Source organism: Talpa occidentalis, unplaced genomic scaffold (assembly GCF_014898055.3).
Source record: "Talpa occidentalis isolate TD23 unplaced genomic scaffold, MPIMG_talOcc4v2.1 talOcc4.16, whole genome shotgun sequence".
Classification (NCBI taxonomy): Eukaryota; Metazoa; Chordata; class Mammalia; order Eulipotyphla; family Talpidae; genus Talpa; species Talpa occidentalis.
In genome coordinates this window covers 75,023,797-75,050,697 of record NW_023601653.1, presented here as the reverse complement: position 1 = coordinate 75,050,697, position 26,901 = coordinate 75,023,797, and the positions used below count along the sequence as shown (strand labels likewise).

Sequence of the window (26,901 nt, the reverse complement as noted above, 5' to 3'; positions counted from 1 at the left end):
CGCTGCTCTGGAGATCACTTCACCCCTTAGGTCTGAAGGGCCTCTGGGCCCTAATTTGCAACATGAAAGTGAGCCCTGAGGCTTCAGTCCCCTCTTCTTCAAGAAAGTTGGGGCCATTATGGGCCTCCCTGGTGGCGCAAGGGGTTAAGCATTGCACTATGAAGCAGTCTGCAGCCTCTGCAGCATGAATTCGATCCCCAGCAGGCCAGGGAGCAACCCACATAGCGACACAGAGCGTTTCGCCCACTGCTCCCCTCAGCAGTGTGTTTCAGTCAGTCTGCCTGTTCTGCTCCCCACTCTGTCTCTGGTGAATCCTCTCACCCCCCACCTCTGGCCTGCACCCCAGCTCTTGTATGCATAAATAAATAAATCTTAAAAAAAAAATAAAGAAAGTCGGGGCCAGCAGGGTCAATGAGTGTTTTCACTGGGGTTCCACTGGCCTCTCCAGGCTTTTCTCAGGCTGGGAGAAAGCTAAAAAGGGAGGCCAAGCTCTGACCACAGAGAAAAGCCAAGGTCACGTCCTTCCCTGGGGAAGGTACTAAGAGGCAGTGAGTACTGGCTACTTCCTGAGCAGGCAGCAGTGAAGGGGTATGAGGAAAGTCCCACAAAGAGCAGCCCCTGTTTCCTCACCCCCACGACCATATGGGGAGGGGAGTGGTTAGGGATCTCCCCCTGGGTGAATTTCTATCTTCCTGGCAGCCTGCCTTCTGCTCCAGTCCATCCGGCACCCCCCACCTCCCATCCCCGCTGAGTCATGGTCAACAAACAGGGAATCCTAGGCAACTGAGTGACGTCATCACCCCGTCTGGCACTCAAACCTGTAGCTGACACTGGGGCATCTGTGACTGGCGCTGCTCCTGGAACCAGGTTCCTGCCCCCCCTCTCTGTGATGATGTCTGAGCTGCTCAAAAGGGTTGACACCTTGGGACCACCCAGGGTTACCTTATTGGCCACAAGAGACTTGCTGGGTGACTTCTTTCTCCTGCCATTATTCCTTGAGTCAAGTTCTATCAGGACATTTAATTGGGAATGTATTGAATTATGGAGCAGTTTGGAGAGAAATGACATCTTTATAATACTGAGTTTTTCTATTTATGAACATGATATATCTCTCCATTTACTAAGTTTTCTTAAATTCCTTTCTATAAAATTTTATAGTTCTCTGAGTAGAGATCTTCCATGGTTTCTTTAGATTTACTCCTAGGCACTGGATATTTTTCAGTGCTTATTATAAAGACTATCTTACAAAGTTTCTGGTTTTTTTTTTTTTTTGTGGGACCCTCGCCATTGGCCAGGGAACAAACCAGCGCTGCAGAGGATGCGGGCAGCCTCGCAGCTCAGCGCTCAACTGCTGTGCCACCAGGGGAGGCCCCAAAGTTTTTTGGTTTTGCCTGATAAATTTCAATTCATGATAGGGGGACAGCTATTTAAGAACCTTCTAACCAAAATGCTTTCATGCTGACAACTTTGGTCCTGGATAACCATGTAGGACCCAGTGCCATCTGGTTATCTCTAGGTAATCCACCTGCTTCTAGGGAGGAGATTCGCTCTGGCTAGTGACTAGTTATTCAGATAAACACTGCTTTCCTCTGTCCACTCTCTTCAGACAACTACAGATCTCTGAGGTTTGGGTGGAAGACTGCATAACTCTAAAATGATGTACATTTCTCTCTAACTTGTGTGTTTGGGACTGAACGTGAATTTAAGGAGTGGGGCAGTTGGTATAGAGCAGAGAGTTACTTGAGTAAATTCATTTTGCATGGAGTAGCGAAGAGAAAAGATAGAAAAGAAGCACTTGATCACCGTGAAGATAATAAAAGAATGAAATAAGAGGACAAGCTGACCGCCCATTGACCAGCAAGCCGATTCCAGAGCCGGAACAGAGAAGTTGAACAGGGGAAGCTTTAGATGATTTTCTGTGGCTGCGACTGGGGTAGACTTTCTACATCTTGCTGCCTAACTGCCCTTCTCAGCGAATACAAATGCAGACTCATTATAGCATGCGTAGACAACCAAGCTACTGAAGCAAAGGTGCAGAGTGAATTTCAGTTAAAGGTCAGTGTGGAAGCTCTTCTGTATTTCAAGACCTTGTTAGAAGCTGCTGGATCTTGGGCTAGATCCATCTAGATAGCTTTGGTTTTGTTTTCTGCCTGAAATTTTAAGGGATGCTTTTCCTGGAGTCTATTCCTTAACAGAGTACCAAGCTTGAAGGGAGTCCTGGGAATCCTGCTCTCCTCAATGTTCCTCCCAACTGGTCAACCTTCTTTGGCCAGCCAGATGTGCTGCCGGAAGCCCCAATAAAGGTAGTCACAAAAAAAATCCATTTTCCTTTCTCGTTATACTACAGCTTGGCCCTGGCATGTGTGAAAGACACATGGCCCCCGGATGGCTGTCTTCTTTCTTTGGGAAAAGGCTGCTATTTTACCCAGTTTTCCCACTATAGAAAACTAGGGGTGGGGGAAATGAAGGCACTTCATGTTTAGACCCTCACAGCTAGCTATTTCCTAGGAAAGCAGCTTGGTCCTTGATCGGCAGGACTTAGGCAGAGGGTCCTTCCAGCTGAGGCCATGCATGTGTCAATTTCCTCTACTTCGGGGGGTAGGTCTGCTCAGTACATCCCTTGTGCCCATGAGGCATGATTCACAAAGTCCATTGCAGCACTCTGTGGACTACATCAGACACCATCAGAAACACATCTGAGTCAATTGTGGAATGACTCAAGGATCTGAAATATTTAAACCATATGTCTCACGAAACTAGGTGGAAAGGAAGCCAGTTTCCCTACTAGAGGTTGTCATCTGAGACTGAAGCTAAAACTGGCAAGGATACTGCATTCTCAGCCTCACTAGGTGGTGTTGCTGTGGGCTGTGAGCCTGAGGAGTTCTGGGTCACCTGGCCTGGAACGGACCATCCATGGACAGAAGGATTGTAGGCCGGGCAGCCAGGGACATTCAGTGGTCCTTTCTAGACTAGGAAAAAACATATGACCCTAAATGGAACTGGAAAGGGAAGTGAAAAGAGTGTATTTGCCTGCCTTGGAGGAGGGAGGAAAATATTATTACACCAGATCATTTTCATTAGGAACCTTACTCTCTGAAAATTAGCCAAGATCCGTAGGCTTCCTTTGAGTAAGAGAAAGAATAACCACTGTCTTATCTTTGAAATCCCGCAACGGTTGTTTCCCTCTTTCTGAAAAGCACCCAGCAGAACATTCGATGTGGAAAAATGATTGCTCACAGCTTGGTGTGGTGGAAAACACAGCGACTATAAAGTCAGAGGTGCTGGAATCTAGTCCCAGTTCTGCCACTTAGTAGTGGTATAAGTAATATTACACTTAATTGTTTTGAGCTTCTCGTCCCTCTTCCCTAAAATGGAGACATTAAATACCTATCTCACAGGGGTGTTTTGAGGATTACATGCAGGGGGATATATGTACCACATGGTAGGCTATCAAGAAATGTTAGTTGAGTATTAATTCAAGGAAGATGACGGATAGGTTGTCAATGATCATGGATCCAACAGCCACGGAGCTCCTTCCTGCTCGAATTAATCACAGGTCAAGTGCAATTTTGAATAAAAATGGAATATATTGCCAAGGGCTTTTCCTTTTTGCTTTCTGTTGCTCTATCTTGCATCTGCCAAACCTGGTAAAGGAGTGGGAGAGAGGGTTTGGAAAGCTGGAGGGCCTTTCTCAAGTCTGTAGCTGTACGAGTGTCTTAGAACCAACTGTTCTTGCTGTTTTCCCACAGGGGATGTGGTAGCCACAGAAGACACTGAGTTGTGATTCAACCCTCCCTGGCTGGGGTCTGTGAATCCCAGCCAGGGGATGCTAGTGATTTGAACCCGTCTTTGGGAGCACCGGATGGAAGTGAGGCAGTGAGTGCTACAATCATCTCAGTCTTCCAGTATCCAGGACAGTGGGGAGTGTTGGCGAGGGAGGGCACAGATAATCCAAGGTGACCTGAAATTCAACCTTCCTACCCTGCCTCACTTAGCCAGTGGTTCTAATCTTCTCTCCCAACCTTATTTGCTAGTAACCTGTTACAAGGAGCAAAGCACAAACATTTGAAGGTGACTTCCCTTCCTGTTGTGGAAGGTACAAGGAAACAATGATAGAGATTGGGAATGGGGTGGGGGTGTTCCCACGAGTTGGAACACTGAGCCCCCAGCAAATGCAGCGCTGGCTGAGCTTTTCCCATTGAGCATGGTCCATGCAGCTAATGAAGTGGGAGGAGAGTAGAACAAAGGCCTGAGAAGATCTGGTGGGGCTGGGTTTGGAGAGGTTTGGTCAGCCATTCAGTGGGCATAGTTTTTTTTTTTTTTTTTCTAGAAAAACTGTGGCTGATGGGGCCAGTAAAAGGATGGGAAATAGGAAGAGAAGGACCATCCCCTGTCTCCCCCAGAAGGAGAGGCTCAGCTCAGGGAGGAGTCTGTTTAGGGTACGTCCCAGCCACGATCTAGACCATAAGCTGAGACTCTGTTTGAGGGGTGGGCCTGCTTTAGCTCGTGAGCCATGTATGATGGATTGAGGGATGGTCCTTCACTGATGGTTTCTGCTCCTCACCCTCCTTTTTTCAATACTGGCACCTCCACCTCTTCTCCATCCCACCGACACCTGTGGACCCGATGTTTTTGTTCAGAGGCCTACCTTGGGCTTGAAGGCAATGAGCTTCAGAATCATCTCCACGGTGAAGAGGCCGGTGAAGAGCATGTTGAGGATGTTCATGGCGATTTTGAACAGGCAGCTCTGACCGTAGTGCTAAGGGGAGGGGAGGGGCCGTGAAAATGAGGCAGGGACACCCCGACTCTTCACCATCCTCACCTCCCTCAACCAAGCTCTGAAAGATCGTCTACATCTCTTTGGGCAGTCAGGTAGACCCAGAAAGTCCTACAAGCTCTTTCTTTGTCTGCTGTCTCTGGGAAAAAAAAAAAAAAGGTCGGCAGAGCTCTGTGTTCCTACACTGATTGGTGATGATAACTTTCTGGAAGCTCCTGGCACTCAGAGCACTAGCACAAGCTGAGTTCCCTGAAGACAGGTGGTTGCAGAATCAGCCTCCATGCCTGTGCCTAACTGACAATAACCAGCACTTCCAGCTCACCCGCTTCTCCCCATTTCCTTCACTCTCCCCATTTCTTCAGCCCAGGGCCCAGTGGACTCCTTCCTAAGGGCCCATGCAGAAGCTCATCCTTTGTCTTTCTCCAGCTGGGGAGAGATGATGGCTCTTCTGTCCTTTCTCCCTCGGCCAACAGGAAGCTGATAAACTGGAGGTGATCATGTAGCGCTTTCACACTTTAGATCCTCCTATAGCTTCTCCCCCCAACAGGCATCATGGGACCAGGCCCCCCGGGACTGACCTGCATGGCCAAGCAGATGGTGTTGAGCAGGATGAGGACAAACATCAGGTACTCAAAGTAGGTGGAGTTGACCACGTACCACACTTTGTACTGGTGCTGGTTCTTGGGGATGTACCTCCGCAGGGGCCGCGCCTTGAGGGCATATTCCACGCACTGTCGCTGGGAGGGAGGCGGTGGCGGGTGGGGTGGGATGAGGAGATGGTGGGGTTAGTGACCTGCATTCTGTGTGGGGCTATGGCAAGGAGGGCGGGAAGTAAATGAAACTACAGACTCTGGGGGTGGGTTCTTGGGGAGTCAGAAAAATAATCTATTGCTCTAGTTTCTTTATACATTTGAGATGTAATTTACACATTAAATTTTTTTTCCTCACTCCCTTAATCCAGAGAATCTCCCCATTAGTCAATTCCCTTATCTAGACTGTAGTTGAGGGGCCCATGTCTCCTTGTATTCCAACTCAGTAATGCCCAGGATACTACCTGGCACTTGGTAACTATTGACTGTCTCTGCCATGGCCTCGCCTTGGGGCCTTCTCTCCTTAGTCCTTCTTGCCTGTCCTAAATCAACCAGTGTCCCTAAGAGCAGAAGACATGGTCCATGGCTAAGGAGTGAGAGCTTGGGCGAGCTAGATTCTTGGGATTGGAATCCAGCTCGTTTCTTGGTGCTGTGGGCATATTCCCCGGTCGGGAGCTAGTGGCCCCTCTAGACTCTGCTCTGACCCTCCGTCTCCAAGCCCAGCCTCTAAACTTGACCAGTTTTATTTCCTTCTATTTCCTACAACCATTGCCTGCTAGTAGATCAGGGCTCACCACCTCTCATCCAGACTGTCTCACTGGCATCATTTATTTCCTCTTTTCTAACTCAAGGTCTATTCAGCAGCCAGAATGATGCGTTTAAACCCAAGGTGTTGACCTCCAAATCCACGAGGGGGTCAGTTGGCTTAACTGGGGAGAGCTGAGGCCAGGGAGCCAGATTTCTCTCCATAGCACAGGCATCTTCCCAGAGACTCTTCCCATGGGGTAACCTAGTAGGAAACTGACCTCTGTGACTAACCATCCACCCCACCCTAACAGCTTCACTCCTCACTGTAAGAGCTGCCAGCTCTTTTTCGTGGTTAACAGAACACGTCACAGCCCTGGGCATGACTATGTCACTCTTACTTCAGCCTCTTTCCTGTCACCACTTTGTGCACAGACCTTCATTGTGAATGGTGCCAGCACACCTGGGCACATTTTAACTTTGTCAGTTTCTAGATCTGGCATGAGATTTCTCCCCACCCCCTACCCCCACCACTGAGTCTACTATACAGTCTCCTTAAGCAGATGCTTAAAATAGACTAGTTGACTGAATGCATTTGCCAGATGTGCGCTTTGCAGAGATTGCATTTCTTTTGCCCCAGCCCCTCAAGAAGAATGAAATCCTATTCTGGTGGGGCAGGCAGGTGATCTTAGATCCACATGGGTCTCCCCCGATGACAGCCTCTCCTCCTGGTGGGCCAGAGCCTCTGGCACCTGGCATTCTTCCTGGGGACCACCGCACCCCCCTCACTGCCTTGCTTCTCTCCTTCCTAGGAAGGTACCTGGTTCTTGTCCAGCTCACAGTTCTTGTATTCCTGCTCCCCCTGCTCCTGGAAGGTGACGATGACGAAACCCACGAAGATGTTCATCATGAAGAAGGCGATGATGATGATGTAGATGATGAAGAAGATGGAGATCTCCACACGGTAGTTGTAGATGGGGCCCTTGTCCTCCGTGTGGGAGTCGATGGAGCGGTACAGCAGCCTGGAGGGGGAGACAGGCCCCAGGGGGGAGCTGGAGGAGCAGTATCCCCGCTGGGATGATGGCACAGCTGCTCCTAGGGATTCAGCTCTGTGCTGGGAGTCAGAAGACCTGGGTTCAAGTCCCAGCCCTGCCACTAACTGGTCACGTGACCTTGGCAAATCACTTAACCTCTTTGAGCCTCAGATTCTTCATCTGTAAAATGGTGACAATAATGCCAACCTTCCCCACCTGGCAGGGGAGTTGATATAATATATAAAGGTGTTCTGAACTGCCAAGAGCTATTTACATATAACATGAGTCGTGGAATTGGGAAATATTGAGACAGCTTTGCCAAATGGCGTACCCTTGGAGACTGTAGCATGAACACGAAATACATCGATCTGAGAGCAAATACCCAGTGAGATAAAAATACTGGGTAAAGACAACCCATTGCTATCCAGATCACCAGCACGGGTGTGCACTTATACTTAGGGGGTTTGCACACCAGGCCATTTATCTTGGCCTGGGCTCTGTGCCCACCAGCCTGGTTTCTCTTCATGGACCAGGATTTTCTCCTCTTCTTTCTTCCTACACCGGCTAGTTCTCAGTCTCCAGGTGTCAGCCATATCTTACCATATGACAATGACGCCACTCATCACATGCTATTGTTCACTTAGAATTTTCTGACTTTTAGATGGCAATTTCCCTGGCATATATATTGGGAAGCAGGGATCTCAGCAAAGGTGCACGGAGCACCTGACAGATGAGCTGCCTGGTAGAGGGGAGGCAGTGTGAAGGTCAGCCAGGCTGGGCTGGGCATGAAAGCACTACCTCTGCAGAGGACTTTGGACCCAGGCTGCCATCTCTCCTTACTTTCTACTATAAATATAGGCACACCTTCCTCTAAGGAGACTGGGCACAGGCTGTTTCCCCATGCCGAGTACTCGGGGTGGTGGTCTTAAACCCCACGGTGATCCAAGGGTCCACCTGACCTGGAGAAACGCTCCCCACACCCTTGCTCCCAGATTAATGAGCATGAGAGAGAGAGAAGAGAGAGAGAGAGAGAGAGAGAGAGCTCTCATTGTGGCTCACTCTAAGGTCAGGAGGGAGAGCTAACAGAAGCTCATTTGTGGTTAGAGTTTCTGAAATGTTTGACATCTTCTAGAGAAAGAAAAAAGTTTACATTTCAACAGACTATAGCCTATGGATTGTTTCTAGATACATACTCTCACTCCTATTACCCAGGTCGGTATGACTTCTGGGAAGGAGAGTGGAACATTAATAAACTTGGGGGATGGGAGCGAGGCCCTTGCCTTGGCTTCTACTATCAGGTGGGTGGGTCTGGGCCGGCATACTCACTCTGGCCACCCCTCAAAGGTGGAGACGGTGAAGAGGGCCATCATGGCCGCCAGAACATTGTCAAAGTCAAACTTGCTGTTCTCCCAGCTGCGGGGCTGGATGATGGGGTGGTCCACCTCTCCATCCTTGTATGTGATGTAATTGCCCCTGGGAAAAGAGGAGAGAGTGAATTCTGGAATCTTCCATCTCCCTTCACACCGACCCACTAATGACTCCTGGCATCTGGGTGGGCGGGACTGGATGGGCTCAAACCCCCGTGTACTAGCCATCGGGAAGAGCTTCAGTAGGCAGAAGCTTCAGGAATAGATGTTACATGTTATGTCGATCGGACCAGCTTACAAACGGCAAAAGTTCAGCTGCCACTGGTGACTGAGAGAGCATGGACTGTCCTAGCTCTCACACCAAGTTACCCACTTTCTAGAATTAACCAGCCTCGGCACGGTCAGCACGCCCACCCACCCACACTTACTTGCATTCTGCCTCGGTCTGTTTGGAGCTATCTGAACAGGTGTAGAGCTTTCCCTGGAAGCAGAAGAGCAAAGTGATTGGAGAGGTCCATCCATTAATTAAAAAATGCTAGTGATCATCTCTATAGCTCAGCACTATTTAGGCAGCAGAGACCAAAAAATGTTAAGGAGAGGAGAATTTAGGTGGGAAGGTGAGGTGCACGTATATAAAGCAATCGGTGAGTAAGGCTGCTAGGGCCACAAGTGCCATCTGAATCCTAAAAAGAAACTGCAATCCAGGAAAGCTGGACTAAGGGCATCTGGGCTTGGAAGGGTGAGTCAGATGGAAAGAAATCAGTGACAGTTGACATGGTGGGTGGGAGAGAGCAAGTTTGCTTCAGATGAGACGAGAGCAGAAATAAATGATTCAGGCAGAAGCGAGAGACATCTGGGGGGACTCTGGCCCCGTTGGGCTGAGGGGCCTGGTCAGGAAGCAGGGACAGGGGGTTTGGACAGACACAGACTGAGAGCCAGGAGGAGGGGGGCTTTGGTGCTGCTGATAATAAGGAGCTGCCATGGGTTTCGAGCAGGTGCTGACACGAGGTGTCAGTGGATGAGTCCCCCTCTTTTTCTTGTAGAATGAGAGGCAGGAACCTGAAGGCTGGTGATGCCGAGAGGGCCAGGGGACTTTGCCTGCAGGAGGAATGTTGCCTTCCAGGCTGGTCCAGCCTGGGTCTGGGATGCTGAGAGGAAGTAACATTATCCCAAGTCTGGCCCCAGCCCTGTACTCTCGGTGTTCCCTTCCCTGGGCTGCTCCCTTCCCTGGGGTGCTCCCTTCCCTGGGAGTGCTGGAGGAAGGAAGCAGGACCCTGTCAGAATCAAGACTTTACCTTGAAGAGCTGGACCCCGATGCAGGCGAACATGAACTGAAGCAACGTGGTGACGATCACAATGTTCCCGATGGTCCGGATGGCCACGAACACACACTGAACCACGTGCTGTGGTGAGGGGGACACGGCTTCAGGGAGAGCCTGCGGCCTGCGAGCTCCTGACCCAAATTACCTGCCTCTCCGGGAAGGGAACACAGGCAGCCCCTTCTGCCACATGTAGGGGGGAATCAGAACAAAGAGGCAAAGCTCCTCCCCAGGGTCACAACGTGAGGGGACCCCGAGGAACACAAAGTCCCCCATTGGGCCCTAAGTGACAGTAGGGACAAAAGACCTGCTAACTTCCCATCCTAGGGTAGGAATTGTGGGGGTGCTGGGTTCGTAGGCGGGTCTCCTTTTGCAAAAGTTTTGCTTAGGAGTTCAGGTTTGGACTGGAGGCCTTGGCCATCGCTCTGTTCATCATGGAACCAGCACTGGGAGGGGGACTGGGGTACAGCCCCGGCTCTAGCAGGGCAGCCACGTGGCTCAACCCTCTCCTCCTCCCTCTACTTAGCTTCTACCACCCTTAACTGGGTGCAGGCTTGCCGGGTTGCTGGCTCCTGCCCAGGTCAGCATCTCACCTTTAGGCCCTTGGCCCTGTTGATGGCCCGCAGGGGCCGGAGGACCCGCAGAACACGCAGGATCTTTACAACGTTGATCGCACTGGACCTGGCAGGGAGAAATGGAGGAGGGGCTAAGCTCCTGTTTTTGCTGGCGCAGGTACTAAGTTGGTGGGGCGCACCCAACAGGCTAATCGCAGGTGAACTTGGGGAGATGTCAAGTCTGTTCTGGGGACATCCTTGTCCTAGGACCATTCTCTATGCACATCTCCGACCCTGGCGCTTGCCTGTCACCCTGAAACTTTCCAGAAGGTCCAGAAATAATAAGAAAAGCAATTCACCATGAGTCATTAGCAATACCGTGTGCTACTCAGAGGGGTGTTTACAGTGGTAAAGAAATGAGACTTCAATGAGGCAGATCTGAATTTGAGGCCCAGCTTTGCACTGGCCAGTCAAGTCCCCAGGCATATCTCCTAACTTTTGAGTTCTTCATCTGTCAGAGGGGCAAGTACTCACTACATTAAAGTTGTTAAAGGATGAAATGAAGAAATGTCTGTGAATCACTAGCTGTGTGTTAGGCATCCCATGTGAGCTGAGAAAAGGTAGCTTTTATTTTTTAAAGATTTATTTATTTATGCCTATAAGAACTGGGGTACAGGCCAGAGATGCGGGGTAGGGGAAGAGGATTCACCAGAGACAGAGGGGGGTACAGAACAGGCAGACTGACTGAAACACACTGCTGAGGGGGGCAGCGGGTGAGACAGGAGAGGTCTGCTGCACCATGTGGGATTGCTCCCTGGCGGGGGGTATCGAACTTGTGCTGCAGAGGCTGCTGATAGCTTCACAGTGCTGTGCTTAACCCCTAGCGCCACCAGGGAGGCCCGTAAAAAATGGTAGCTTTTACCGTTGGGCCTATGAAGACATCACTAAACCTCAAGAAATACTATAAAAATGGTGGAATTTCAGGCCTTGTGTCTGGAGGCAGTGGGTGTGGGCAGAGACACTTTGGCGTCATCTCCAAACACAAGGGCCCTGGTAGCTGCTCATCACGCTGTGTCTCCCCGAGAGGGTCAGACAGGCCCTTCTCAAAACGCTCAGAGCAGGCCTCCTCGGGTGTCACTTGAATTTGGGAAACCAGAGGTCTATTGTGAGCCTTGGGAGGTCTCTTGCCCTTAATTACAGAATGTTTTGGGAGCAGCGAAGACCTTGGGGTAGAAGAAGGTTCTTCCTTTCTCAGTCACCTGCCCTTTTATTAATCAAAGAAGCACTCACTGCTCTCCCTTTTCAGGACCTACAAGAAAGAACTTGGGAGGTTTCATCAAATGTAGGTTTATCTGTGTCTATAAACATGTTTTCTCCACCCGAGAAGCTCATCTTCACTCTCACCCCCTCCTTGTCTGTCATGTAAAGACTCCCCCTCTCTGTACTTGAAGCCTCAGGTCCTTAAACAAATGATACATATCCCTGGTTCACCCCTTTACTCTTTAGAACTTACAACCCCACACATTCTCCATGTGTATATTATTACATTTTGATCTTTTCTCCTCCTCATCTGTCTGAGGTTAACTGTTCATCTGTCCAACTTTCGAAGATTCCAGATCAGGCAGGGGAATCATCTGCCTCTGAAGCCCAACACACTTGTATGTAAGCCCCCCCACCTGCCCCCAGGTCACAGCACAGCACCCCATGCGAGGTTCCCGGGGTGCCTGAACTTCTGGGAGCCCCAGGTCACTGCTGTTCTCTAGTTGGAAGGAGGCACTAGGATGCAGGTCCCCCCGCAGCCCCCTAAACAGGATGGTTCTGGAATTATCCATCTACCTATATGGGGCTTCACCACTTCAGCCTAGTGAGTAACTCTGAAGTGTCCCTGAGCCTCACACACCAAGCATCTGACTCAAGTTTCCGGAGAGTCATAACCTGCCTTGAGATCTAAAAAATGTACAGCACACCAGCAAGCCCTGAGTTCATTCTCCTGCGGTCAGGCTGATACGTGCAGGAGGGAGCTGGTAGAAAAAGCTGATTTCTCTGGTTCGTGATTCTTTTATTCCAAAGGATTCAAAGGGCATTTGTACCTATCACAGTCTCAGGGAGGAAGTCAGTTTGTACTGAATCACAAGAGAAGGGATTTATAGGTCAGATAGGAAAAACACAGATTAAAGTTGGGGTGCGGGGTGGGGGGGCATATTTGGGGGGAGAGGGTTGCTTCTTGGTTCAAGGTTAAATAGTGATTTAGTGGTAGTGCTGGAATTCAAACCTAGCCCTGCCACTACCAGCAGGCAGTTTGCAGTAACATGATTAATGACCACAGAAAAGGGTCTTACTCCTAACGCCCCCTCTCCGTTCTTTCTAGGACAACCAAGAAAACACCCTTGGCTGTTTTCTTAGCAAGAAAATAGTGATAACAACACTCATCCTGTCTGCCTCATAGGGTTTATGTGAGGACTTAGAAGAATGTGTATCTGACAGTGATTTGAAAGTTAAAGTGCAGGATTAACATCATTAGCTTTAGAAATCAGAGAAAGTGGCAATCTAGTTCTTTTGAATCTCAGCAAGTACAACTTTGCACAGTGGAATCACCTGGAGAGCTTTAACAACTGCCAAACCCTAGGTTTTACCTGAGACCAAGTAAATAAAAAATTCTGGGGCAAGGATCCAGGCAGATGTCTTCCTTAAATCAACTTAGGGGATTCCACTGGGCAGTCAAGATTGAGAATCAGTCATATTTCTCTCTCTCTCGGCTGGTCATGGAAATAGCAGGCAACTGACACCTGACAGTCAAGGGCAGCCAAAGATACTGGTCATACAGTGGGGCAGGCCTGCAGGAAGGGCCTACAGACATCCCTCTCATCTATAACTAGGCCTAGCCCTGCCTGTCATCAAGTATTTAAACATATTCTTGCTGTACCAATATATCCCACGTGTCACACTGCTGGGGACATGGACGCAAGAAATCAAAGCCGCCATGTTGCACATCAGGGGCTGTTCCCCATTCACATTGTCACACGGTGGTGGCCCTGCAGGAAGGCCTTCTGGAGTCCTGCTTGTCCTCTCTGACAATCATTCCTAGTTGCGTGCCCCCATCTTGGGCTGAGGGCGCCCTACTCACTGGATGCCGAAGGAGATGAGAGACACGCTGACCACCAGCAGGTCCAAGATGTTGAAGTAGTTTCGGCAAAAAGAGCCCTTATGTAGGAAGGCCCCATACGCGGTCATCTGCAGGGAGGTACAGAGAAACACAGGTGAGTGGCCCCTGCTCAAGTTCCAGAGACCCCCTTCACATCCTTTTCCTCCCACCACATCCCTTAGGCAGGCCCTTGTTGAGGAGAAGTGAGGGCATGGGGCAGGCAGGACTGAAGGAGAACATTGCTAAGAAGAGGGTTCAGCAAACATTTATACAACCACCCAACCATCCCCCAGCTCAGGATGTATAAGTGGTGCCTTACAACTACCAGACCAGGCCAGGCTTTTTCAATCAGCCCCCGATCTGCTCTCATTTCTACTATTCCTTATCATGTGTCTGTAGTTCTAGCCCTGAGAGGCCCTTTGCTGATGTTGCTCAGACTAGGTTTCCCTTGGAGGGAAATTTCCAACTTCCTCTCCAAATTCTATCCAAATTTTATCCACCCTCAGGGCCAGCCTAGGCATCTGGGGAAGGTAGGGCATGCACAGTAGGGAGACCAATAGTCCTGAATTCTCAGGACACACCAAATTTTGTACTGAAAAGTCTGAATCCTCGGAACCTCTTAGTCTTGGGAAAACTGGGATAACTGGTCACCCTAGTGACCACTGGTAAGTTACACCAGTATGTAACTTACCCCCTTCTACTTCCTAGCCTCAAATAATGCTCATGAGCTATACCAGACATTCTAAACTCAGTTCTACTGTCTTGCTTCTAGACTGCATGAGCTCTACAGCCAGAGCCCTGGTTCAGAGGGAAGATACGGCACAAGGGTTAGGAGCACAGGCTCTGGAACAGATCCGTGTCTGAATGCCAACCCTGTGGTACCTTATTTGTGTGGCTTGGGCAAGTCACTTAACTTCTCTGTGTCTTAGTTTCCTCATCTGAGAAAAGGGGATAATGACTACATTACTCTATAGGCTGGGAGCAGCAGTTGAGTTATTACATGCAGAGCACTTAGAACACTAATCTGTAGGTATCAGCTCCACAGACATATAGTGACAGCTATAGCCACTATAGCTGTATATAGTGACAGCTGTCACTATAGCCAACTAAGCTTGGGCCAGACAACTTAATTTGGATTCTGGATTCTTCCTGAACGAGGGAATTTCAGTTCCTTCATCTATAAAGAGGGCACATATTGGCTACTTTGGGAGGCATATACAGGAAAACAAGTGCAAGTACTCTGAGAACTAAAAAGGGGACAAAGGGGCAATGATTGGTACAGGACCTGGCTATTATTCCCTTCTCTGAGCTTGGTATAAAGTCACTGTAAAGGCTCAGAAATAGCCTTTCTAATTTTGTTGACTTGAACTAAGGGCCAGTAAATTTCCAGGTTAAGGGCTGTGGAAGGCCAGGGCCCACGTAGCATCAGCCAAAGGGAGGCATTGGGAGCTCAGTGCCGAGAGACTGAGAGCAAGCCCAGGTCACGTGGGATCCAGTTTATCTCTTTGGAATCAGAGTGTGCCCAGAGCAGCATGTCCACAGAGCGATTCAAATGCAGACACAGGGGAAATTGGCAAAAATAACTCTTGCAACCTAATTTTTTCTATTTATCTCTTGCAGCAGGGGTCACAGGGGATGTAGGCACCCATGTCTGCAACAGTTTCTAGAAGTGGGTAGATTATATAAAAGGCTGCGGGGGAATTAGTGGGAGCTCTCCTGAAGGCCCACCCTCTGAGGGGCATGCTGTCCTGTCTCAGGGAAGACCTGATACCCCAGAGAAGGGACTTGGGCATGACACAATTCATGATACTCAAGAAACCTCTGTGCCATGGAAGGCGAGCGTGCCCAGGCAGCTCACTCTGAGTCTTAGAGAGGTGCTGGTCTGACCCCTCCTCATTCCTGATTTAGTTATTGTGAGGTCATTACTGAGCTCCAAGAAAGTCCCTGCATTGGGGTTGGGGGGAAGCATTCCCTGAATAGATGGACTAGCAGGGCCCAGACTGCCAATCTCTCTTCTTTGGCTCTATTTTCTCAGTGAACCCTCAAATGAGACCAGCTCTTTAGAATGTGTATGAGTGTGTGTATGGGTGTATGAGTGTGTGTGTATGTGTGTGTGTGCGTGTGCGCATGTGTGTGCCCACATAGGAGCCAGGAACATAATAAGCCCAGGCAGAACCAGAGGAATAACGGTCATTGAAAAAACGGCAGATGGACACTGGGAAAATGAAGCATTTATTTAAAAATTGTCTCTGGCATTCAGGGCCTTAGAAAAAGCCAAGTTCAGGTCTGCAGGCCAGTGCCCTTCCATGACACTATCATGCTGGATGCCATCTGCCCAGATCCTGCTTCTGCGAGGTTCCATGCCACCGCCCAGGACAAGCCCACTGCTGGGGTGTGTTCAGCCCCAGGAGGGCAAGGGACTGGGGCAGAGGGAGACTGTGCTGAGCTGGAAGGAGTGGAAGGTCCTTCTGTCCAGCCCTGGAGGCAACCACCTCTCTTGGCTGCTCTTGTAGCGATTGCTTGTGACTTATCTTTGGTAATTCCCATTCACTGGACCTGGGTCCAGCTTTGCTGGGCTCCCACAGACCTTTCCTTTTTAAGGCTAAGCAGCCTCAGGTCTTTAGCTGTGTCCAATACTGAATGTCCCCCTTGGATGTGGTTGTCTGCAGGGTGGCCGGTGCCGGGCCAGGCCGAAGCACCCGGCGGGCAGGGGTAGGGAGGGGAACTGGAATTGGGGTTTGTATTTAGAAGCACACCGAGCTTAGGAGAGAGTAGGAGAGCCAGAGGGTGGCAGGGAAGGGGAAGGTCTTGCCATGGCAATGCGCATAAAGGGGCCTCTCACTTCTGCTTGCATGGCAACCTCGAAGGCAAAGTAGCACCATTGAAATCCACAAGGGAAGCTCCGTAGAGGATACTATGAATCAGGCCGCAGAGCTTTCCTTGTTCCAGGAGAGAATTGCTAGTGTTTGTGTGCCTCGCTGAGTTTGAAATCCAGGAAAATACCAGCTACCATGGAAAAGAATTTTACAGAGTGTGCCCCCCTCCCCTCAAGCCCTAGAATTGGGGCCTGGTCAGATCTACTCCCTGGAGTGGAAGAAAAAAACCCAGGGGCCAGTCTTGGTTAGCTGGGACTAGAGGACTGAAGCTGGGTCCTGACAACACAGTGGGGAATCCAGAATTGTCCCCAGAAATTACAACTGGATGTGACAACACTGTCACCTACACAAAAGGTCTGGGTGATGACTTGGGGGTTTCTTTTGGGAAGAAAGGGTCTTTGGGCTGTTGGTGGCACCTGGTTAGGTGTGGATACTGGCTCGGATCAGCCCTTTAAGGGGTGATGAGGGACCTGGGATTCCTGATGCCCGGGGTGTCTCCCAGGAAGAAGACACTAAGCTGCATCATGAGCTATCACATTTGGGGTGAGGGTCAAATCCCTCCCTGGTCTCTGAGAAGAGCACAAACGCCAAGCCGAGCTTCCCTTATTTCTGAAAAATTAGCCTGAACCTCAGAAGAAGAAGTAGCTTGTGATGCGTTCATTGATTTAGAGGTCAGAGGTATACCGGAGAATTTAGAAATAATAAAAAACATGTCATATGTGAATTACATGTTAATGTAAATAATATGATAAAACCTAGAAAAACTCTCATGCCATGTGGTTCTCTCGCTCCAGGACATGAGAGCTATAGCTGCTCAGAACTGGGGCCCCAGCACCCCAGGCTGCTGGTGGCCAGTGGGGTGGGCCCATGTGCGGTCCAACCCAGGGCTTGGGGCCTGGGAGCTCTGCTCCTCTCAGCACTTGGCCATCAGCCCTCTGTCCGTAGCTCTGCAGTGACCTGTCCCTCCTCCCGGCTTAGGGCCAGGGGCACTGAGACAAAGCTCTCCAGCAGGTAACTGAGGTCAGACAGTTGGACAGTTGTCTGGTGAAAGGCCTTGGTTAGGAGACGGGCCCCTCATCTCCACCAGCCCATGCCGGCCATCACAGCAGCCAGTCAGCCCAGCCCTAAGGGGCCATGCCTGGGGGAAGGCATTGAGGACGGGTTTCCAAAAGGGGAGCCCTGTGATCGTGTCCTGTGAGCTTGTCCACTTCGGGGTTTGTGTATATTTCCTCTGCACAGGAGGCGATTAGGGGACGGTCATCAGTTTTTCAGAGGTGGCGTGTGGGGTATATGTGTGGTGTGTGTGTTGGGGGGTCATGTGTATGTGTGGTGTGTATGCGTGTGTGGAGGGCATCCGTGGAGACACTGCTGGCTGGTGCAGTGCCCAACTCAGTGGCCAAGGGGTGGTGTTGGGGTGGGTGCATTTCTTTTGGCTCCTGAGCCTGAACAAAGTGCGAGACAGTAACTCCTCCAATCTCAGGCTTGCGAGTAAAAAGGAGAGAGAACAAAACAGGGATGAAAAAGGTAGACAGAGCAGAGAGAACGCATCGCTCACATTCCATTACCTTAAGGATAATTTCTAATGTAAAGATACTAGTGAAGACATAGTCTGCATTGCCTAGGATCTGAAAAATAAGCACAATAGGATTAGTGGCCTGAGAGTGGACCCGACACCAGGAGGAGCAGGTGTGTTAGCGACAGACAGTGGAGAGTGAGCGGCACAGGGTGGAGCGAGGGCGGGGCTTTACCTTCAGAGCAATTTCAATGGTGAAAATGGTAGTAAAAACAATATCAAAATAAAACAGAATCTGCAAAACAAAAAGAAACAGGGTGGGAGTGGGTGGGGGCGGGAGAAAAGCAGGATGGGCAGGGAGGTCAGTGGACGTCCACAGAAACGGGGTCACGCGCCCCACCACCAAGCTCGAGCTTCTCCATGTGGGGCGGAGGGAGACTCTGCACCCATGCAGCAGGGACCCTGGGGTGGGGCCTGCCTCTGGCCACTTGGGAGGCCCTGGGTGAAGCCCCAGCTACCCAAGGGGGGCTTCTAGGGCAGGCCTCAGCTGGTCCTAGGCCTGGGCAGCTAAGGTTCAATGCTTTTCTCATGAAGCCAATTTACATTCAAACCAAGTGAGACCGCTGGGTGCTTGCACAGAGGACAGAGTGGAAAGCTTAAAGCACAGGAGTGACCAGCTACTTCCCACAATGGTGGAAATCCACACTGTGTGGCAGGGCACACCGGGGCCAGGCTAAAGGTTTTGGGCTTTACTCTGTCTCAGGTGAAGGAGCAGAGCCAGGGCCAACACCTTTCCCAGTAAGAAAGTTCTGAACCGAGGTGGCTCCAGGACTGTGAATAGTTTGGCACACCGACAGCTTGAGATTGGTGGGCCCTTCATGCCCACCTAGCTGGCATCTGACAAAGCTTTGAGGCTTGGAGTATAGCAGGTATAATTCTAGCCCGGAATGCTGCTCACCAGAGCGTTGCCTGGGCTTCAAGCTTGGAGTTTGACTCTTAGATGTCAGCAAGGCTCTTTAGGTAAGGTCAGCCTCAGCACTGGCACCTGTTTGCCTGTGCTGCCCGCCTCTCCCTGAATATTAGGAAGCTCAGTGTATTTTGGGGGTGAGGCAGGAAGTCACTGGTTATTCTTTATGCCACTGACAGGAGCCAGCGCCTCCTGAGGACCATACCCACGGGGCAATGGTGGTCCTGACGGTGGCCAGTCAGGACAGCCTGGGTCCATGCATGGGGTCCATGTTCTATGCCCTACGGCCCTATGGTGGCTTTCTGCCAAAGCCCTACTGTGGTCAAGAAGTGTTTACTGCCAGCTGATAATGGATTGGGGATTGGGCTCCTGTTGGGACAATGAGGTTAGCAACAGAAGCTGTGGTTCCAGCCATTCCCAGGAGGAGGGGGTGCAAGGCGAGAACACGTACGTGGTTTCTGAAGGAGGTGTGCTGGACAGGGTCCTCAGCGGCCAGGGAGATGCTGCTGAGCAGGATGAAGAAGAGGATCAGGTTGGTGAAGATGGTGTCGTTGACGATGCGGTGGCACTGGAGGCGGAACCTGTGTGGGAGGAAGAGGAGAGAAAGGTCAAAAGGATGAGGATGCAGCTCCCCCGACTTGGGAGCACCAGCTTCTAGCAGTTTGCAAAAGGTGTTCTTTGGCTCAGGGCGAGGCGTCTTCAGCCCCAGGTTCACTGCTGCTGGGTGGTGACAGCCACTGCAGGCCCTCAGCGCACGCCTATCTGAACCCCGCGGTTCTAAAGCACTTTCACATTTTGGAGGGTTACATCTGAGACCTTTGGGAATCTCGAAGTTTTCAGTATTTCTGTGACATTAACAACTGGCCTTTGCTTGGGAGCTAATCTTCCTCAGCTTAAAAAAAAAAATCACTTTTCTGAGATCTGTTTCCTATTTTTATGTACAGTTGACCCTTAAGCAACGTGGTTTGAACTGTGCATCTGCAATTATTTCTGATTTATTTTAACCCCTCCTCTTTCTACTCCTCATCCCCAAACTACTCAACGTGAAGACAAAGAGGGAGGAAACCTTTATGATGATCCACTTAGGATGTTCTTAATAACATTTTCTTTTCTCTAGCTTACTTTACTGTAGAATCACATATTTAACACATGTAACATACAAAATATGTGTTAGTCGTGGTTTATGATATTGGTAAGGTTTCCAGTCAAGAGCAGGTGATTAGTACTTAACTTTGGGATGGTCAAAAATTATATACTGAATTTTCAACCATACCGGAGCGGGGCGGGGGGGTCGGTGTCCCTATTCCACATGTTGTGCTAGGGTCACAGTAGAGGGAGTGACAGAACGACCAGAGACATGGATGCCGAGAGACTGGCACAGCCTGGCCAGGCAATTCGCTCCAGGGCTAAAGCTTCAAAGCTCATAATTCAATTCTACTCCTCGGCACAGTTAGAAAGAAGACATCACATGGCCCTCACTGATAGCCACACAAATGCCAGATTCTTGAATGTCAAGGGTGATGCTGTACTATCTCAGTGATATACTTACATACTTAGATATTACTATGACCTCCACTCACGGAAGGGAGGTATGGGTGTTGTGGAGTAAGGGAGTGAGGCCTTGAACCCAGGCCCTCAGACCTCTGCTCCTGGCACTGTGGTTGACAAAATGCTCTGGGACACCCCAGTGCTGCAGAAGCATCAAATCTTGGACAAATGCTCTGAGAATATTCTGGTTTCATGAGCGTTAGGAGAGGCCTGAAGTGACCACCCCCTCAGGTAGGGTCTATGTAGTAGGCAGCAGGAAGGACTAAAATACTAATCAACAATAACATATAAGTCAGAGGGGCTGGGAGGAGTTAAAATCATCTAAGCTTTTCTATTTTGCAGGAGGAGATTTAGGATATCGTTGAACTTGGGACTTCGTTAAGTTAAATAGACTTGGTCAGTTACCAGGAGAAGTCACCAACGGCACAGCAGTGGAGTTCACACACTTCAAAAGCGGGAAAAACAATAAATGCAGATACTCGGATTAGAAATCCAGAAACTCTTTCCTGTTTACACAGGTTGTGGGAAGTTGAGAGGGCCCCGGCTCCATCCAGAGGTTGGGGCTGCCAGCACCTGCTGCTTGAATCACAGAGGGAGCAGAGCCCCGCTCTCCGTGCCATCCCCACACACCTGTTGTTGGGGCTGAAGATGAAAAACGCGCTGGCTTCTGGCATGGGCGCCGCCTTTTCCTTAAGGTGCAGCTCAGAGAGTGGGCGAGGCCGGGGTCCCACGGGCATTTCAGGCTCCTCCTCATCCTCTTCTCCTGCAAGAAAAGAGCGCACCACGCTCAAGATTCCACCCCTTCCACTTATTTTTACCATGATGCTTCCAACTTCCAGATACCTTCCAAAGGACAGGAATCAAGATGTCATTTGTATCCCCAAGATCATAGGGTACCAACCAAGACTCAGAGGTACCCGTGGGCACTGCTGGAGCTCATCTTTTTTCTTGGGAGCATCTGATAAGGAAGGTTGTGAGTTGGGTGACCAACTCATCCTGGCTTGCCCAGGACTGTCTTGGACTGAAATTCTCACATCTCAGGGCACCCCTCAGTCCTGGGCAAGCTGGGGTGGCTCATGATCCTGGTGGAAGGCACTAGAAAAGGTGACTGGGCAAGATTGAGGCATTGCCAGGGGTCACTCATTGGTGGGCAGCTTGTGGGGCATGGGCATGCGTAGTTCATGTGTGGGTTCCTTTGCAAACTACCACATCCTTGAAGGTTCTAAGAATTTAAAATCAACATTCTCCCCCTTCCCGAAAATACAGAAAAAAATGCCACAGACCCGTCACCCAAAGCTCTGGACACCAACACCAATAAAGGAACCACTTTATTTCCACGGGAGAGACTCAGCCTGTCAGTTGTGAGCATCTGACCTTTGCCTGCAGTTATTCCCTGACAAACTTTCCACTCACATCAAACTCTGTTTTTAACATTTACTGCAGTGGGTTGAATAAAATCCCCCCAAATGCATGCCCACCTAGAACCTCACAATGTGACCTTATTTTGGAAATAGGGTCTTTACAGCTGTAATTAGTTTTGAGGAGGTGTCACCTTGGACTGGGGTGGAGTTACGGTGCTTCTAAGGAGAGACACAGAGACACACGTGAGAAAAGATGGTGGCAGCACAGAGGCAGAGAGATTGGAGAGATGCAGGAAGAGCCAAGGACGAGGATTGTGTGCAACCACCAGAAGCTAAGGCAAGGGGGTTGTTGCTCTGGAGGCTTCAGAGGGCGCTTGGCCCTGCCAACACCTTGATCTGAGAATTTTAAGCTGCACATCAGAAAGGGAATACATTGTTGTTTTAAACCACCCAGTTCACGGTAAATGTTATGGCAGCCCCAGGACACAAAGACAATTAGCCCGTGCCTGGTGCTTTGTCCTTCAAGCTCTCTCCCTATTTAACCTGCCCTTCACCTTCCTCTCTGCAGAGCTGGGACAACTCCCAACTTGAGACAGCACCACTCATGGGGCTCTCGTGAATTTCAGGTTCCAGGGAATGCCCTTTAAATGAATTCCAGCAGCACTTCCAGCCTCATGCACTCACTGGCATGTGGGATCTGATACCTAGATGCCTATTTGAAGGGTATCTGCTTCTTCTCTTTATGTCCTAAAAGGTCTGAGAGAAGCCATGCATGTTACATAATAGCCCTTACTTCTTGATGATATTTAAATTGCCTCATCCACCAGCTTTGTAAGGAGGGGGACTCTGCCAAAGAAGGTCAGGGGCAGCGTAAGCTGGTGGGAAAAAGACAGTTATGAGAACCCATCTTAGGAACCAGTCACGCCTCTGTACTCTCTCTTCTGCTTAAAATGAAGGAGGAAAAAAAAATAGGGGGAGACCTGGACAGAAAGTGGTTATCAAGCAAGAAGCATTTGGGGATGTTTTTGGAGGACCAGCAGAATAAAGGCATGAATCAGATGCTTTCTCCAGAGTAATTAGAGCTCACTGGCAAAGCAATAAAGATTTTTAGCCCAAGAAGGACACAAATGAAAGACTGTGTAGAGGTCAAGGTTGAAGCCTTGTAACCAAACTGTTGTCGATAAAAGAAAAGTCTTCACCTTAAAGCAAAATAATGACCTAAATCATGATATTTACAAGTGAAATATAGGTGAGGAGCATCTTAAACTCCTGCTTAGTTGTTTGTATGGTGTTGTGTTGCTCTTCGTGGCCCAGTACTTTCTTATTCATGATATCAGGCAAAACGCTTCTTTTAATCTTTTATGATGATTGAAAACCGTCTGGGCCGGCTTTATGCTTGTCTGAGTTCCTAGTGGAGAACCCTGCGCACTTTCTCCTCTGCAATAGGCTGCCTCGCTCTTAATGAAGTTCGCCATCCATTTCCAGTCCTGGAGAAGCAAGTCTGTGTCCTTTCAGACACACCCCAGCTGAGTTCCAGGAATAATATTTTAGAAGAAACTATTTTTGAAGACAAGCCCAAATTTGTAGAGACAGAAAAATGACAGCAGGTGCCATTTTGCATGTATTATGTGTAAGGAGAGAGGCTGACAGGTAAGAAGTCAGGTAAAATACATTTTTGGGGTTGGCAACTGAACCATCTAGACTCTCAGTGCACCCCAACCCCAGGCCAGTGGGATGCCAGGGGGATCTTCATTATCACCCCTCTGTTCTTGGATGGTGGAAGGTGTGATAAGGGAGGCATTTGCACTTGGAGTTGGGGGGGTTTTCAGATGGCTGGTTGCAGCATTCAAAAGAAAAACCCCCGTGTGGCTGAGAGCCCCTCTCGTGACCTTGGCCATCCCTGCACCCTCTACATCACTTGCACCTCTGTGATTCCGCCCCAGCCCACAGGAACAAAACAGTTTTTTTAACATCTAGAGCATTGAATGCAAAGCAGCAGTTCTTGCCCTCGACGTGCTTATGGTCTTCAGTGCATGGAGTGTGGGGTGGGGAGACAGTTTTCTAGCAGCTGGAGGTAATGCCAGATTGGTAAGTGCCAAACATCCAGCATGGAGCTGTGTGGGTGAGTCTGGTGAGAAGGGCCTCTGCTCTGTGCTGGGCATCTTCTCTTTGCAGGCTCCACTCACAAACAAGAGTCCCCTTCAATCCTCATCTCTCGCTCCAGTTTCTAGGCCGTGAATAAGCCCAGTTCATCCCCTTCCCACAAAAAGGTACCCCAAGCCCACCCATTTTTCTTTATCTCCCTCCATTACTGGGGTGCAAGCTGCCTCCTGCTCTCATTTCCTTGCTCATTTCCCCATCCCACTCCTGACCACGCACTGCCCTTTTTCATGCAGCTGCCAGAGTGGTGAGTCTCTTAGGAGGTAAACTGGTCAGTGGCTCACATTGTCCTCTGCCTGAGAACCCCCTGCATCAGATGAGACCCAGCCTCTGGTGCAGCTGTGCACCCTGCCTACCTGGTCCTGCCCTGGACCCTCTCCCGTGGGTCCTGGCCACTCCTCGCACCGCCCTCTTTGGATTGCTCTGCAAACAGGTGCATCCTCCGAGAACTCCTGCACTTGCCAGTCTGGCCAATTCCAGGCATCTAGTTTCTTTGACTCGTTCAGGCTGCAGCCCAAATGTGGGATCCTCAAGGAGGCCTCCGCTGCCCATGGAGCCCAAACCCTCACCCCCTACCCCCACCTCCCACCCCACCCTTGGTTTTACTATCCTGGTGACCTTAGTGCTACCCAGCTCTCCTTATTGGTGGGTTTGCTTTCTTGCTCACAGTCTGTCTCCCAGCTGAAATATGAGCCCAGGAGGATGGGCTCTGTTTTCCCACAGGCTAGACACACAGTAGGTGCTTCATCAGCAGTTATTAGGGGAATGACTATCTCCAACTTTTTCCAGGTCTGTGTCAACGACCACAGGATGGCCCTGAAATAACCTCTCCTCTCCAACTCTGAACTCAACACCCAGGCAAGACAGCGCCCTCCAGGCAGCCCCCACCCATCCCCGCCCAGTCCAGCCCCCATCGTGGTGCCGACCATGCCCTGGTGTCCAATTTCTTCTTCATGTGCACAGCATTTATTTTAAATCCTCAGTGACTCAACATTTGTATGTTCATGCAAATAAACTAACAGAGTAAATAAAAGCACAATCTTGGTACAATGCTTTGCTTCCTGGGGGAGGAGATGTTTCTAAGACTTCATGTATTTTAAGCTCGGAGGCTGAAACCAAAGGGGGAGCTTTGGCCATTAAACTGAGAGGAAGAGGGCAGGACCCCACAGGCCACACTGCTGCCCTGGTCCTGAGGGAACTGGAAGCAGGCGTCCCCTCCGGGTGCTCCTGGGAAGCAGAGGCCCTGCTGACACAGTGCACACTGGAGTTCCCTCCTCCTGGGTACTGGGCCACTTGCCTTTGGGTGCAACTTGGACAAGCAGGCACAGTGGCCTGGAGAGAGGGGTGGAGACAGGGGAGGCGGGATGCAGGAGTGAGAAGGAGGGGCAGGGGGTGGGGGAGCGAGCGCTCACGTACTCTCCCTTCTCTCTCTGAAAGTCTGGTTGGGTGTGGCCTGGAGGGAGGTCCACTGTGCCCCGCCCAAGGGGCCTCTGTGTGGCACACACCTGGGGCCCAAGGGCTGGAGAGCGGAAAGGACCACAGGAGGACAAGAGCAGCTCTGCACTTCCATGGTTCAGAAGGAAGCGAAGTCGTGGGTACAATTAGAACAGTGAAATTGGAGGTTATCGCCCCGGATGTGTCTGCCCCTTGGGAAGGACACGTGAAATGGGAAGGACAGACGACAAGAATGGAGGCTCCGGGCCAAGTGGCCTTGGCAGAGTCCTTGGGCACTGCTGCGGCACCTGGTTCTGGAGGCGGAGGAGCTGGCTGCAGGGCAGGGCAGGGGGAGCTGGGAAGCAGAGGCTGCTGGGCCTCGGAGGAGGCCGTGGAGCCACAGGCTGGCCGGCCTCCTGTCCTTGGGGAGAATGGAAACCAGGGGAGTGCACACGCTGGCAGAGGCGGCCTCTGAGGCGGGTATAAAGCCCCGAGGGGTGGTAGCTGAGCAGGTGGCCTCAGGGCCAGAGGTCTCAGCACAGAGGTAGAAGATGTTTGGGACGGAAAGGATGAAGGCCTGGGTCTGGGGGAGTTTAGAGAAAGGTGGTCACTGAAAAAAAAAATCTGAAGGATCTCGAGGAATCAGCAGAATGTGGATATGGCTTTTTGGCTTGTAAAAGCAAAACTATTGCAGAATCCCCAACAATCAAGAAGCCATGTCAACAGAGGTGTGTTTTTACCAAGGTCAATAAGGTGACAATAAGTGTTTTTGTCCTCTTCTCCCTTTACCTGCTTCTCTCTGATTTCGTTAGAGCAACAAAGAACAGAAAAACCTGGAGTATAGTTAGAATAACGAAACTTGAGATTATTGTCTCCATAACAACATCTGCTCTGCTGCCCTGTAAAATGAACAGGTCTGGTGGCTTGTGGTTGGGTGCCCGTGTGAAGACCCTCAAATCTCTCTCCCTTAGCTGGGTGCTGGTGGGTGGGCAGGTGGTCCTGGAGACACAGGTCAGCTGGCCTGGTTCTGCTGAAGGCCCAGAGGGAATTGTTCTATTATGGCTTTTCTTTTTAAGCTTTAGAAATGCCCCCCAAACTAAAAAGACCTGGCTGGGGAGGACCCTCCCTTCCCAATTCCACAGCTATTGACATTTGCAGATCTGGTTTTGTTTAACTTCCCTGCTCCCATTTTTTTGTGGTTGAAGTATTTTATAGCAACTTGGAAATAGTTTAGACTCCAGCCATAAACATTTAAGCATTTAGAAAATAGAACGGCAATACTATTATTACCCCAGTCAGATGAACCGAAACGACCTAAAATCACTTTGTTCCCAGTCCATGTTCAGTTTTCCCTGATTATCTCAAAAAAGTCATTTTAAAGTTTATTTGCTCACTCAGGCTCAAGACAAGATTCTCCCATGGCATTTGGTCAACATTTCTAGTATGTCTTTGAAATTCTGTAACGGTTTCTGTCCCAGCCCCAGGAAGTCTAATCCTCTCTCCCTTGGGAGGTGG

At 50.1% G+C, this 26,901-nt stretch overlaps 1 protein-coding gene across 7 annotated transcripts in view; it reads right to left on the bottom strand.

The window, feature by feature from the left end:
• The window catches only part of CACNA1C (calcium voltage-gated channel subunit alpha1 C), a 561,196-nt gene that overhangs the window by 58,300 nt on the left and 475,995 nt on the right, over window positions 1–26,901 (bottom strand). For 4 of the 7 annotated variants that reach the window (XM_054696571.1, XM_054696570.1, XM_054696574.1 and 1 more), the window contains 11 exons: window positions 21,062–21,194; window positions 19,335–19,464; window positions 18,152–18,211; window positions 13,510–13,616; window positions 10,425–10,512; window positions 9,808–9,915; window positions 8,941–8,993; window positions 8,472–8,618; window positions 6,932–7,133; window positions 5,356–5,514; window positions 4,649–4,759 (listed from right to left, as the gene is read on the bottom strand). In XM_054696571.1, coding sequence (XP_054552546.1) covers window positions 4,649–4,759; window positions 5,356–5,514; window positions 6,932–7,133; window positions 8,472–8,618; window positions 8,941–8,993; window positions 9,808–9,915; window positions 10,425–10,512; window positions 13,510–13,616; window positions 18,152–18,211; window positions 19,335–19,464; window positions 21,062–21,194 — 1,298 coding nt within the window. Of the gene's footprint in view, window positions 1–4,648; window positions 4,760–5,355; window positions 5,515–6,931; window positions 7,134–8,471; window positions 8,619–8,940; window positions 8,994–9,807; window positions 9,916–10,424; window positions 10,513–13,509; window positions 13,617–17,968; window positions 18,029–18,151; window positions 18,212–19,334; window positions 19,465–21,061; window positions 21,195–26,901 lie in introns of all 7 variants that reach the window. The other 3 variants (XM_054696575.1, XM_054696572.1, XM_054696576.1) reach the window with 2 other exon arrangements.